The sequence below is a fragment of the Emydura macquarii genome, unplaced genomic scaffold, assembly GCF_026122565.2.
Source record: "Emydura macquarii macquarii isolate MOO-44397 ecotype Brisbane River unplaced genomic scaffold, CSIRO-AGI_Emac_v2 contig_1348, whole genome shotgun sequence".
Lineage (NCBI taxonomy): Eukaryota > Metazoa > Chordata > Testudines > Chelidae > Emydura > Emydura macquarii.
Genome location: NW_027131485.1, coordinates 8632026 through 8645665, shown reverse-complemented (window position 1 = coordinate 8645665; position 13640 = coordinate 8632026). Strand labels below are relative to the sequence as shown.

General features: G+C 49.4%; 1 protein-coding gene across 3 annotated transcripts in view; it reads left to right on the top strand.

The window, feature by feature from the left end:
- Positions 1 to 2023: 2023 nt before the first annotated feature.
- The window catches only part of LOC137155080 (multidrug resistance-associated protein 1), a 76708-nt gene continuing 65091 nt past the window's right edge, over positions 2024 to 13640 (top strand). For 2 of the 3 annotated variants that reach the window (XM_067551054.1, XM_067551053.1), the window contains exon 1: positions 2090 to 2232. In XM_067551054.1, coding sequence (XP_067407155.1) covers positions 2185 to 2232 — 48 coding nt within the window. In that variant the 5' untranslated portion in view covers positions 2090 to 2184. Of the gene's footprint in view, positions 2233 to 13640 lie in introns of all 3 variants that reach the window. The other variant, XM_067551055.1, reaches the window with a different exon arrangement.

Genomic DNA, 13640 nt, shown 5'->3' with positions numbered 1-13640 from the left:
TATACCCTCTTGTTTTGTTTCGCCTGCATTGTATTGCCCTATATTGTACCCACATGTGCCTTTAGATTGTAACCACTTCAGAAGAGGGACTAATATCCATTCAGAATATTTTACAGTGCTATTAAAAATAATAAATTCCAAACTTCAAAACCTGGGCATCTTCAACTTAATCCTTATTAGCTGTCAGTATTATTATGATGTATTTCCTTTGTGGGATGTCCACCAGAGAGGACACATCTGAAACCATTGCAGTAGGGAGCAGTAGTACACATACACATTAAGTACTATTACATATCAAATTTTTGGATATGGGTCCCCAGAGACATAGATGCGGTTTGTTTAACCCTTCCAACTAGTTTTTAATTTCTTAAAATGAAAATGGTGCACAAAATCTGATATGATAGATATATTTAATTATACTAAGTCAGTGAAAACAGTTTTCAGATTTAAACATTCTGGTGTGTTGTGAACGGACCATTATAGTTTCACTGTATAAACTGAAAAACAGCAAAAATTACTCACATAATGAGCTACATAAATTCTGGAGTTTGATGCTTCTGTGAAGAAGAGCTGGATATCCTGCCTTCTGCCAATTCTTTTGCCTTGAGCAGCAGTAGGTGCTAGAGATCATTGTGTGCTGAATAAAGTAATGCCTCTGCTGTACTCTCAGCCCTCCAGGTGGGGTAGGGAGGGGCATGCTTGACCCTTGAACATGCTGCATGGGATAGTAGGGGTCCATTGTCTGTGGTTATACACTACATCTCTATTTCCCTTCAGGGGTTTTGGAGCTATGTAAGTATAAGACAGGTAAGGGTAAAGCACTGTATGGTATGCATTGCTGTTGGAGGATATGAAGATTTCTGATTAACTACAGATAAAACAAGTGGAGTTAATCTGTGCTCGTACACATCTATTATTTAGCTTAACTATATAAGATATTACAAGGAAAATTAAATATAGGTTTATTATGGGACTTGCAAAATAAATATTTCTAAATCTTGTATTGTAGCATGTATGCCTATCACTCTTTCCTGTTATGTATAATGCTATCACTGTATAAGGATAATATGTACCACACTTGGTATATGCTATGCACATTATCATCAGTTAAATACTGATAGCATGCTTAAGAGATACTGTCTAAGCCCCTACCCAGGTTCTATAAATGACATGTGTTGCAGATAGTTGTAGGTATCTAGGGTGCAGAAGGCATCATAGAAAAGTGGCCCTATACTGGGTGCTGTGCTGTCTTATGTACTCTTCAAGAGCAATTCTCAAACTTTTTCAGTGTTGAGCACATCTTATTGCATTCGCTATTATAAACAGGTGCCAACGACACCAGTTGCTTACACTGAACATTTGAGAAGTTTGTGTGCGTATATATAAACAGACTTTAGGCCGGTATTTTGTCTGGTTTGAAAAAAGTGAGATATACTACCTATTCTGGTTCTTCATGCAGGCCTGATCCAACTCTTGATAAAGCCAAGAGAAAGACTTCCGGTAACTTCATTGAGAATTGGATTGGCCAGTTTTGTTCTCCCGTAAATTCTGTTTCTCTCAACTGAAAGTCGGGAGCAGAGCACCGGCATCATCTGACCATCTAGCTCATAGGGACCACGAGCAAGTGCTCTGCAGCGGTCCGCTGCGCCCCTTGGAGAACCGGTTATAGTGTATATAAGGGACGCTTACTGTAATCATCTACACCTGTTTAATGTGCACCATGGGCCCTGTATCTGTTGGGAGAGGTTACACTAATGGGCTGTGCATCTTGGGGTGTAATAATAAGGCCCCCTCGTGCTAATCTAGGCAAGGGTGCATTGATAATTGCACTGCAAGAAGGAATTAAATCTCTTGACGCTATGGGTCGGGGCGCGGGTGGTACAAACTGCACCCAATGAAACGGAGCCTACAGCCGCCGCGCGCGCGCTGCACGCGCCGGGCACACACCGCAGAGCAGGGCTCCCGCTGGGATAGGGCGCCCCCCGCGGCCGGCCAGCTCGACGCCCTGCCGGTGCAGCTGCAGCCGGCGGGCCCAGCATCCCCGTGACCTAAGAACCAATCAGAGAGCTCGGTAGCCGCCTGCCGGCCCGCTCGCGCTCCGCCGCCTTGTTCTCCCAGTCGCCGGCCACCGCCCGGGCCGGGAGAGCGTGAAGAGGGGGACACCCTAGCCGTCCGTCGCGCTCCATGGCGATGCAAGGCGTGTGCAGCGCGGGCGACTCCGAGCCCTTCTGGGTAAGAGAGCGGCAGGGGCACGAGCGTGGGGCTGAGGGTTGCCCCTGCCGCCGCGTGCTCCGGGGACAGACCCAGCGCCCGGGGCTCCCCCACGCAGTCTGGCGGCGGCCCCCACAAGAGAGTAGGGCCAGGGCCTTGATGGAAGGGGGGCAGCCCCTGGTGGCAGGGGTGGGGGGCAGCCTTTCTCCCTGGGTCAGGCCCTTTTTAGGACGATGCAGCCCTCTTTTCCTTTATAGGAAGGAGGGGGGCGTGTAGAGCAGAGCCCCATAGGGAGTAGGTGCAGCCCCCCCCTTCCAGGAAAGGGGTAGAGTGTCCCCCACCCATCCAGCGGAAGCGCGAGGTTACCACCCGGAGCTTGGCTGATGCTTTCTCTGGCCCCGCTGTGGGTTGGGGCGGGGGGGTTGATGGGCTGGTAGGTAACTGAGTTTGGCTGACTAGTGCGTGGGCAGTGTTTTTCTTGGCCCTATAGGACTGTCACTGTCTCCTAAACCTATTTGCCCACTGCGAGATATTGGTAGTTGCACGTAGGCTAAGCCCAGTTTCTGTTAAGATAGCTCCTGGGTGGCAGGTGGCTGAGGCTAGCTCTGGCTGCACAAGGTGGAGGTGGTGAGGGCAGTTGTTGTATGGCGCAGGCCGCTTTACAGGGAGAACATGGGAATTAATTACATACAACGCTTACATAATAATGAGCCCACACCTAAGAGGATTGGGAAGCCCAGAGCACATGTTTCTTGAGTAGTAAACAGCTGCCCTGTTCTGTTCTACAATAATTGTGACAGCTGTTAAGAGAAAAAATTGGTTTTAATTGTTTAATGTTCCATCAAGGTTAGTTTGTGCATATTAAGTAAACTAGCATGGGTGACTCTCTTTGTTGTGGTACCTCAAAAGTTAAATAGCAAAAGTGCCTCTGTCTTTATTTTTGTGGTTTTCATGTCCCACACTCTGACTCTCACTCCAGTAGTTATCTGTATACTAAAGTCTTATTTTTAAATGCACTTTCTGTGTCTGGATACTTGAGTATTTGGGATATAGGCTACGTTCGGTTGTCCAGATCACGTAGTGGAATATGTTTTTCTTTTGCACTATGATTGATTACATGGTTCTCTGTAATGTATTTAATTAAAAAAAAAAAAAAAAAAAAAAAGCATATTCTGGTAGCAAGTCAAAATCAAGGCTCCATTGTGCTAGATGCTGTACAAACACTTGTGAGTACATGCTCCCTGTCCTTAAAGCTGCTGTTAATGAATTTTTCTCTGGTTTTGCTTTCAGTTTGTCTCTTTAATAAGAAATGTACAGCTTTCTTGCATGATGTTACCTTGAATGTAATGTAAACAAAGGAACTTTTGGTGTGAATAGAGGTTTATGGGAGTGTTTCCCTTTATACCTGAGATAATAAAGAAAACACTTGATCTTTGGATTGTGGGGCCCTAATCCTGAGTGGGCCTTTTAGATGCTACTGCAGATATGGAATCCTAGATTCTAGTGACCTCTCTACCCACCCTTTTTATTATTTGAACTTACATGGTATCTTGTAGCCTGGATAAGTATTTAGAGGACTAGTCACAAAATAAAAAGAGTTGTGTACATGTGGTCATTGTAATAACTGTTTCCTGATTTGGTCAAAGTGGGTAAACTACAGCTTTGAACTCTCACATTTTCAGTTAGATATGCTACTCTTCTTTCTTCAGCCTTATAAATAGAAATAACTAATGTACTTTTTTGTTGAAGGTTTGTAAATAGTTAAGGGCTTATTAGAGTTAGAACTTGTAGTTGGTGGGAAGTTTGCAAGCTGGGAACTTGCCTTGCTTGCTGAAAAACATTTCTTGTGCGACCTGGAACAATTGCTAAACCAACCTGCTTGAAATGGAATAGAGTTCCTGTGAAGATACAGCCTTCTTGAGGTAGCAATCCGTGTTACACACCAGATTATAATTGTAACATTAATGATTGCTGAAAATGTTACCAGTGCGTTTAAATGCATTGAATTGTTTGTAGGTGAGTATAGAGGCACTTTCTTTGAGCTTATGTGTAGCAGCTGTTGAGCGCTTGCGTTATTTCTACTTTTCTTGAAATTTTCAAGAGGTATTAAAGTTCTGAGTGGGGCTTGAAAAATCCATTCTCCCATGGCAACTAGGAAGTTTTCCCTGGTGTGTGCCATCAACTTCTGTAGAATATAAGCTTTCATTTAAAAAAAAAAACAAATGTCTCTAGCCCTTATGGTTGTGAAGGTAACCTCGCAAATGTGAGCCACATGTGTATAATGCAGTGTGTATGTAGAATGTACATCTACAGACATACCACTTCAGTGCTTCTGCTGAAGTTTATAGGCTTTCCATTGCAGCACAGAGGGAGCTGTGAGAGGGGTTGAGTAGCAGAGACTCGCCCACACATGCCCTTGTAATAGTTAGGAGGCTACCTTTCATATTGGCCAGAGCAGAGCAACATAATTGCTTTGGCTTTTGGGTGTCCGGTAAAATTTCTAAGCCCTATCCATGGATTTGGGCAGAAAGGGTGGGGAAGAGACTGAAGAGTAGAAATGAGAGAAGTGAAGTACAATATATAGATAAAATGGAAAGGAGGAGCTAGAATGACAGTGTAAGAAAATAAAGGAAGAGCAGCAGGAATGCAGGGGGAGGATAGGGAAAGGAAAACAGAAACTGAAGAAAATGAAGGAAAAATGCATTATGACTTGTATTTTTTTTTTCATTCCACTTCTTTTTGCTATAATGGATGCAAGTTTTGCTAATAAGTAGGGCTGATTGAATAGAACTGAAAAAAATAATCCATGAGTTTCACACACATTAGTTAACAAATATCTGTCAAACAGTATTTGAATAGCTACCATGCTGGTTGGATACTCCAAGAGAGAATTTGTGAGGTAAATAATTCAACAAATACTGATGAAATGTATTTGTTGTTCTCTTGTTTATCCTGCTCAATAGCTGTTTAAAAACTATTCAGCAAATACATTATCTATGAATATTGGTGATATTCAACAAATATCTTTTGTTTCTCAGCTATCCAAATATTGTTTCATTAGGAAAAGGTTATTGACAATGTTAGTTAATTATTTACATAATAAACAGTACTTAACTGTTTTAATTAAATTGCAGATGATGTGGCTTCGTGGTAAAGCAAGGCAATGGCTTGTGTGTGTGTGTGTGTGTGTGTGTGTGTGTGTGTGTGTGTGTGTGTGTGTGTGTGTGTGTGTGTGTAATATATTTCACCCTACATATTATATATGCTCCATGAGCAAATAGATATAGGGTACATCTTTCAAGTTTGTAGCCTGATTCAGTTAGAAACAGGCACATGTACGCTGTGTATGTCCTTTTCTTTTCTTTTTTCTTTTTTTTTTTTTTTTGAGATTTCTAACTTCTTGACTTTCCTCTTGACTTACAATATCACAATTGCAAAATGAACAATTCAGTTATAGAGCTTATTTTCAAGACTGATAGTTATGTCTTTGTGTCACTTTTTACTAATTAGTTGGGTAACTTGCAAGCACTTTGAGGATTTCAGACTCCCATTGTTTTTGGATTTGTTCCAGAGCATAAGAACTAGCACAAATTCTTATTCTGCTTGACCTAAACCAAGCTTTGGTGGCCTTAATTAAAAAGGTAGAGGTTGCCTGTGATCATATATCCTTTTTAGAGTTAATTTGCAGGATTATTAGAGGGACATGAGAAGTCAGTGCTAGCTTGGAGAAGAACATATAAATATATTTTTATATATTCTTGTAGCTCCACATTTGTAACTTTGTAAACTCTCTTGAAAATTGCCTTAAATACATTTAATAATTATTGAACTGTTTAACATTAAGATAACTTTTACCAACAAAAGACATCGGATCATGTTCTTTCCCTCTTAAAGATGCTATTTAAGGACCATGTTAACCTTAAGGAACTTTTTTGCCATGTTGGTTTGTCACAACTTTAATCGTATTTAAATTGGAAAAGTAATTTCCTTGTTAAAGGAACACTGTATTTTTGGAGAGTAGAAAATGTGTATGTTATAGGCAGAGCTGGTAGTACGCATAATAAGGTTACACAACACTTCCCATTGTGAAGCCATGTGTTTGGTTGCTTATAACTTTGCCAAACCAACTGTTTGTTTGGGTTGAAATTTTGCTTTCTGGATGTCTGCTTAAGGCTGATTTTTTTTTTTTTTTTTTTAAATTTGTGTGTGTCCCCCAGCATACATTTGTTTTCAGTTTGATCTGAGCAGCTTCTGAAGGCCTTTTAGATTAAGATGGAGCATTGTGTGCGGTGAATCATTCTCTGTGGGGTACACCTCACTAGTAAAGATGAGAGCAGCTGCAAACTGCTTCATTTTGTGGGAAGTTAGGAGCCTGAGAGGAACACCACCAAGTTGCTGATGCAGCCTTTATTTTGGCAATGTTTACCTCTCCGTTAATAGAGGAATTCTGGTCTTAATATGTTGGAATGTCGGCACTTTGAGATAAGCAAGTATCCCGCTTAATTTGCATGTTAATAATCCTTCTAAACCTTGCCAGCTGCTATTTTTCTGCACATTCAAGTATTGCTTTAGTTAAAAAGGGATCAGTTTTCAGTTAATGTTCCATCTTTAAAACATCTCCACATAATATCTGTTCCCTATCTTCTTGTTTACTTTTTGCCTTTTTCATTATTTAACTCGCCTTTGTTCAGCCACTCAGCATCTTGATTTTCACTTCTATCTAACTTAGTTTGTGGAACTCAAGTATTTCTCCCTCACTTCCCCTCAGACCAAACTTTCTTTTCAGAACCGCACTGTTCTCTCTTCGAGTGATTGCTCATATGCATTCCAATGTAGGTGTGTGCGCGCCCCGTGCACAGATTCCCGGAATTTTTTTCCCTAGCAAGCCCCGCATGGCCAGCTCAGGCGCCCCCTGGAGTGCCACGCTCATGTCGCGGTATAAAGGGCGCTGCTGGCTGCGCGGGTCCCCAGTTCCTTCTTTCCGCCTGTGACGGTTACTGGAACTATCGCCTCTTGCTGTGTGCAAGTAGCTCATTCCCTAGTTGTTTGACTGTTTTCAACGTTTCTTGTTATAGTCGTAGTTATAGAGTTCGTTAGTTTGTAGTTGTAGTGACAAGTTAGAACCCCGGACGGGGTCCTCTTCTGCTGGGAGTCATGCCGGGGTCCACAGGCTTTAAGAACTGCGTCTTGTGTACTAAAGCCTTTCCTATTAGTGACCCGCATGACCGCTGTCTCCGGTGCCTTGGAGAAGAACACCGTCGAGACAAATGTAAGATTTGTAAGTCCTTTAAGCCTCGGCCCAGAAAGAACGAGACGCGAGGCTAAAGGCGATTCTAATGGAGTCGGCGCTCCGTCCAGCTTCCGAGCCGTCCCGGTCTCCGTCGGCACCGAGTGTGTCGTCGGTGCGGAGCGCCCCCCACCGGCACCGCTTTCGGCACCGCCGCGGGCCTCTAAAGTGGCCAAGAAGACGGCACGGCCTTCGGCCGCACCCAAGATCTCCCTCCGGCCCGCGCAGGGTGGAGGAAGTACGGAGACGCCCCAGCCAAGCGCCGTTGAGATTACTTCCGGCACCGGGGTCTCCACGCGGGCTGCCTCCCCCGACTCCTGGTAGTGGGGGAGTGCACCTGCAAGGGCCGTCGACGCCGGAGGCGTTTACTGCGGCACGAGCCCTCATGGCCTTGCCCATGCCTCCGTCCCCCCCTCGGCCGAGGGACAAGGGACCCGCGTCTCGGGGCAAACCCGCGCTGGGTGGTCCCGGTGGTTGGAGACGCTCCCAATCTAAGTCTCCTGCCAGACGGTCACGGAGGGTGGAGAGCGTCGGCTCCCCTCCGAGCTCCGACTCTAGGTCGTCGAGCGACTCGGCACCGCGGCACCGTGGGCGGTCCCGAGTCCGTCGCCGGAGCCACAGATCCAGCTCCGATTCGAGCGGGGACCGGGATTCGGGCTCACGATCTACGGTGCGGAGCCCGTCCCGGCACCGATCGAGGTCACTGTCGGTCGTTTCGAGAGGCAGCGACTCACATCTGGCGGCACCGCCGATCCCGGCACCGACGCCTGCTTCGGCACTGTTGCCGGCACCGGCACCGTTGCAGCCGGCACCGATGATGGCACCGTTGCAGCCGGCACCGATGATGGCACCGTTGCAGCCGGCACCGGTGATGGCACCGGCACCGACCTCAGGACGGCTGGACTCCCTTCAGCGTCACCATCGTCGGCACCGCTCTCGGTCTCGAGGGGGCAAGCGGCATCGCAAGTCCTCTCGCCGCAGGGGCAGGTCGGGTGCGTCGTCGTCGTCGTCCCCGTCCTCCTCTCATCGCCGGCACCGCAGACGTCGGCACCGGTCCACGTCGTCCTCATCGGACCGCTCCACGCGTCGGCGACATAAGCGACGCACGGGGGGCTCTGGTGACACTAGGGCGGTGCGGCTCCATCAGCCTTCCCTATAGGCTGCGGGGTGGGCCCAGGGACCTTGGCAGTGGCCGTATTGGGGACCCTGGAATGCCTCTATGCCCCAGGGCTCGGTGTCACTGCATTCTGTGGTGGCCCCCCCATTCCCCCCGGCCCCTAAGGTTCATGAGCAGGGTTCGGAGGACTCGGACCCTGGGGAGGGACCCTCTTCCGCACCCCTACCCTTCTCTTCCTCATCGTCACCGGATGAGGCAGCAGCAAGGGATCGTAAAGGGCCCCTGTTTGACTTCAGGGCCCACCAAGACCTCCTAAAGAGGGCTGCTGAGAACTTGGGCATGGAGTTTAAGCTCATGTCTGAGGAGGAGGACTCCCTCTTTGGGCCCTCGGGCTCTCTGGGACCCTCCCGGGCGACCTTGCCAGTGCATGACAATGTCATGAAGATAGCGAGGAAGCTGTGGCAGACCCCTTCCTCCCTGCCTTCCACCTCTAAGGGGGTGGAACGGAAATATTATGTCCCCAAGGAACCCTTTGAATTTCTATACAGCCACCCTGCGCCCAGTTCTCTGGTGGTTGATGCGGCCAACCAGAGGGACTGTTAGGGGGGTCAGGGTAGCACCCCTAAGGACAAGGAGGGCTGTAAACTGGACTTGTTCGGGAGGAAGATCTACTCTACTGCGGCGCTGCAGTTTAGAGTAGCGAACCACCAGGCCTTGTTTGGGAAGTATAATAAGAACCTGTGGGCCTCGATGCAGAGGTTTGCTTCCCAGCTGCCCCCTGACCAGGAGGCGGATTTTTCCACGGTTCTGCATGAAGGATCTGCGGTGGCTACCGCTGCGCTGCAGGCGGCTAGCAACGCGGCTGACACAGCCAGTATGGCAATGGCCTCGGCGGTGGTGATGCGCCGCTGCTCGTGGCTTCAAGCCTCTGGCCTCACTCAAGAGGTTCAGCAGGCTATCCAGGACTTGCCGTTTGATGGCCTGGGTCTGTTTTCGGAAAAGACAGACGACAAGCTCCACGCTCTCAAGGACTCTCGGGCCACCCTGAAGTCTCTGGGGTTGTATACTCCTCAGGCCTCCAGGCAGCAGTCCAGACCGCAGGTCCAAGGGCAACCACCGCCCCCGCCCAGGCCGGCTCCTCGACCACCCCAGCAGAGGAGGGGTCGTGAGCGCTACCGCGGTCCCAGCAGGGGAGGCCGTCAGGGGTCCTCTGCGAGGGGCCAGCATGGGCCTGCAAAAGGGGGTAATCAGGCTAATAAACGTTTTTGACCCAGAGCAGGAGGGTAGTACTCTTCCTTCTCTCTGGGATCCTGGTTGGCCGTTTGGGGACAGGCTTCACCCTTTTCTTTCAGAATGGGAAGCCATCACTACGGACCGCTGGGTCCTGGAGGTGATTGCTAAAGGGTATGCCCTCCAGCTTACAACCTCCCCTCCCAACACCCCCCCAAGGCTGTCCCACATTGGGGATCCGGCCTCGGGTCAGCTCCTGGTGCAGGAGATTGGGTCGCTCCTCACGTTGGGGGCAGTGGAGGAAGTCCCACTGGCCGAAGAGGGCAGGGGCTTTTATTCTAAGTATTTCTTAATCCCCAAGGCGAAGGGAGGCCTTAGGCCCATTCTGGACCTCCGTGGCCTAAATAGATATATTAGGCGAGTTAAGTTTCGTATGGTCTCTCTCGCCACTATCATTCCGGTCCTTGACCCAGGGGATTGGTATGCCGCCCTGGACTTGAAGGATGCATACTTTCACATCTCGATATTACCGGCCCATAGGCAGTTTTTGAGGTTTGTGGTAGCGGGACACCATTATCAGTTTCGGTCCCTACCCTTTGGGCTCTCCTCAGCACCCAGGGTTTTTACTAAGTGCATGGCTGTGGTAGTAGCCCACCTGCGCCGTAAAGGTGTTCAAGTCTTCCCTTACCTGGATGACTGGTTAATCAGGGGGAGGTCGAGTGCCCATGTGAGACATAGTCTGTTCCTCACACGCGACTTGTGTGCTAGACTGGGGCTGATTATCAATGAGCAAAAGTCCACACTCACTCCGGTTCAATGTATTGAGTTTATTGGAGCCAGGTTAGATGCAGTACAAGCCAGAGCCTTCCTGCCTCAAGCAAGATTTGAGGCGATGGCGGCCATAATATCGGATCTCCACTTGTCCCCCATGACAACAGCCAGGCACTGCCTGCAGCTGTTGGGACATATGGCGGCTTCTACATATGTAGTGAGACTGGCCCGATTGAGGCTTAGACCTCTCCAGGCGTGGTTGAATTCGGTGTATGTACCACACAGGCATTCTCTAACTAGAGTGGTCCTGGTTCCCCCACAGGTGCTGTCGTCCCTCGATTGGTGGAGGGACCCCAGGGAAGTGATGATGGGAGTCCCCTTCAGAGAGTTCACCCCATCTGTGACGCTCATCACAGACGCATCTGATCGGGGATGGGGAGCCCACATTTCTCACGATCAGGGCACCCAAGGGCTTTGGTCTCTGGAGGAGAGAGCTCTGCACATCAATGTGCGCGAGCTCAGAGCAGTCCGGTTGGCCTGCAGGGCCTTCCTCCCCTTCCTCAGGGGCAGAGTGGTCCAAGTCCTTACGGACAATACGGCAGCCATGTTCTACATGAACAGGCAGGGGGGGCACGCTCCTCGGCACTTTGCCAGGAAGCCATTCACCTCTGGAATTTCGCGGTGAGACACGGTTTTCATTTATCTGCCTCTCACCTCCCGGGGGTACGAAACAGCGAGGCGGACCGCCTCAGCAGAGTTTTTTCTCCCCGCCACGAATGGTCCTTACACCAGGACATAGTGGCTTCCCTTTTCCAACGGTGGGGTTCTCCCCGTCTGGACCTGTTCGCTACAGCGGAGAACAGGAAATGCCCGAGGTTTTGCTCGCGCAGGGGTCGCGAGCCGGGCTCTCTGTCCGATGCCTTTTTGGTTCCCTGGACAGGGGAGTTAATGTATGCTTTTCCCCCTGTCCCGCTCCTGCCCCAAGTCCTCCTAAAGATCAAGAGGGACAGGGCGGACGTTATACTGATTGCTCCAGCGTGGCCGAGGCAGCATTGGTACAGCATGCTGCTCGACCTCTCCATCACCGAACCGATTCCGCTACCCAGATGGTGCGACCTGATCTCCCAGGACCATGGGAGATTGTTGCACCCCGACCTGACCTCCCTCCACCTTACCGCCTGGAGACTTTGTGGCTGACGGAGGGAGAGAGGGCCTGTTCTATGCAGGTTCAACAGGTCCTCCTGGGCAGCAGGAAGCCGTCCACGCAAGTAACATACAAAGCTAAGTGGCGGAGGTTTTTGGGGTGGGCAGAAGCGAGAGGGTTACACCCTAGCATCTCCCCTATTCAGGCCATCCTGGAGTACTTACTGCAGCTTAAACTGCAGGGCCTGGCTTTGGCCTCCCTCAAGGTCCACCTGGCAGCCATCTCGGCCTTCCACCAACCCATGGAGGGCCGCTCCCTGTTTTCTCACCCTATGTCGGTGAGGTTCCTTAAGGGGGTGGAGAGGACTTTCCCTCAGGTGCGGGACCCGGTGCCACCCTGGGACCTCAACTTGGTCCTCAACGGGCTGATGGGTCACCCATTCGAGCCCTTGGCTACATGCTCCCTTCTACTCTTGTCATGGAAGGTGGCCTTCCTAGTGGCTATCACCTCGGCCAGAAGGGTCTCCAAACTGAGGGCGTTAACCTCGGAGCCCCCTACACGGTTTTTTATAAGGATAAGGTCCGGCTGAGGCCTCACCCGGCTTTTATGCCTAAGGTGGTGTCTCAGTTCCACTGTAACCAGGACATTTTCCTTCCTGTGTTCTTTCCCAAACCCCATGGGTCGGAGGAGGAAAGGAGGGGACATTCGCTGGACGTCAGGCGAGCCTTGGCCTTCTATCTCGAGAGGACCAAGCCTTTCCGGAAGTCGACACAGCTCTTTGTGGCTGTGGCGGATAGGATGAAGGGCTTGCCTGTCTCCACCCAGCGCATCTCCAAGTGGATTACTGCCTGCATTAAAGCATGCTATGAGCAGGCAGGAGTACCCCTCCCAGGGCCGGTGAGAGCACACTCCACTAGGGCCCAGGCCTCTTCCGCAGCCTTTCTAGAGAGGGTTCCCCTGCAGGACATCTGCAGGGCAGCGACCTGGTCGTCAGTCCATACGTTCACGTCGCATTACGCCATCGTGGAACAGGCGAGGGAAGACGCAGGGTTCGGCAGAGCCGTGCTGTCTAGAGCAGGTCACCGATAACTCCTACCCTCCTCCAAGGTACGGCTACGCAATCACCTACATTGGAATGCATATGAGCAATCACTCGAAGAGAGAAAACAAGGTTACTTACCAGTAACTGTTGTTCTTCGAGATGTGTTGCTCATATCCATTCCAAACCCACCCCCCGTCCCCGCTGTCGGAGTTGGCAGAAAGAAGGGACTGGGGACCCGCGCAGCCAGCAGCGCCCTTTATACCGTGACATGAGCGCGGCACTCCAGGGGGCGCCTGAGCTGGCCATGCGGGGCTTGCTAGGGAAAAAAGTTCCGGGAATCTGTGCACGGGGCGCGCACACACCTACATTGGAATGGATATGAGCAACACATCTCGAAGAACAACAGTTACTGGTAAGTAACCTTGTTTTCTTCTCTTCCTTGAATCAGCATCTCAGAGCTTGCAATGAATAATCTAAAAAGGCAAACCTATGTTTATATAATTCTACACTGGAGTTAAAGGGTTACTTTAAGAACTTAAAAAAGTGTGAGTATGAATTCAGTCAAGTTTCTGCTGAATGTCATTTTTAAGGGCTCTGTTAAACTGAAAATTCTGTTTGTGATTGAAATGCTGAGATGTGTGTCATTAATGTATGAGTGCAGGTTAGCTTTTACTTCAGTATGCAAACCCCCCCTCCCTCTTGGCTTTAGATGTTCAATGCCAGCAGTTTAATCAAAGCAGATCTAGAAGTTACTGTCACTGTAGCTGCTGAGCTAGTTGTGTGTGTGTATATGGTATATGGGCGCTTACACAATCCATACAGCCTCACTACAGTTACA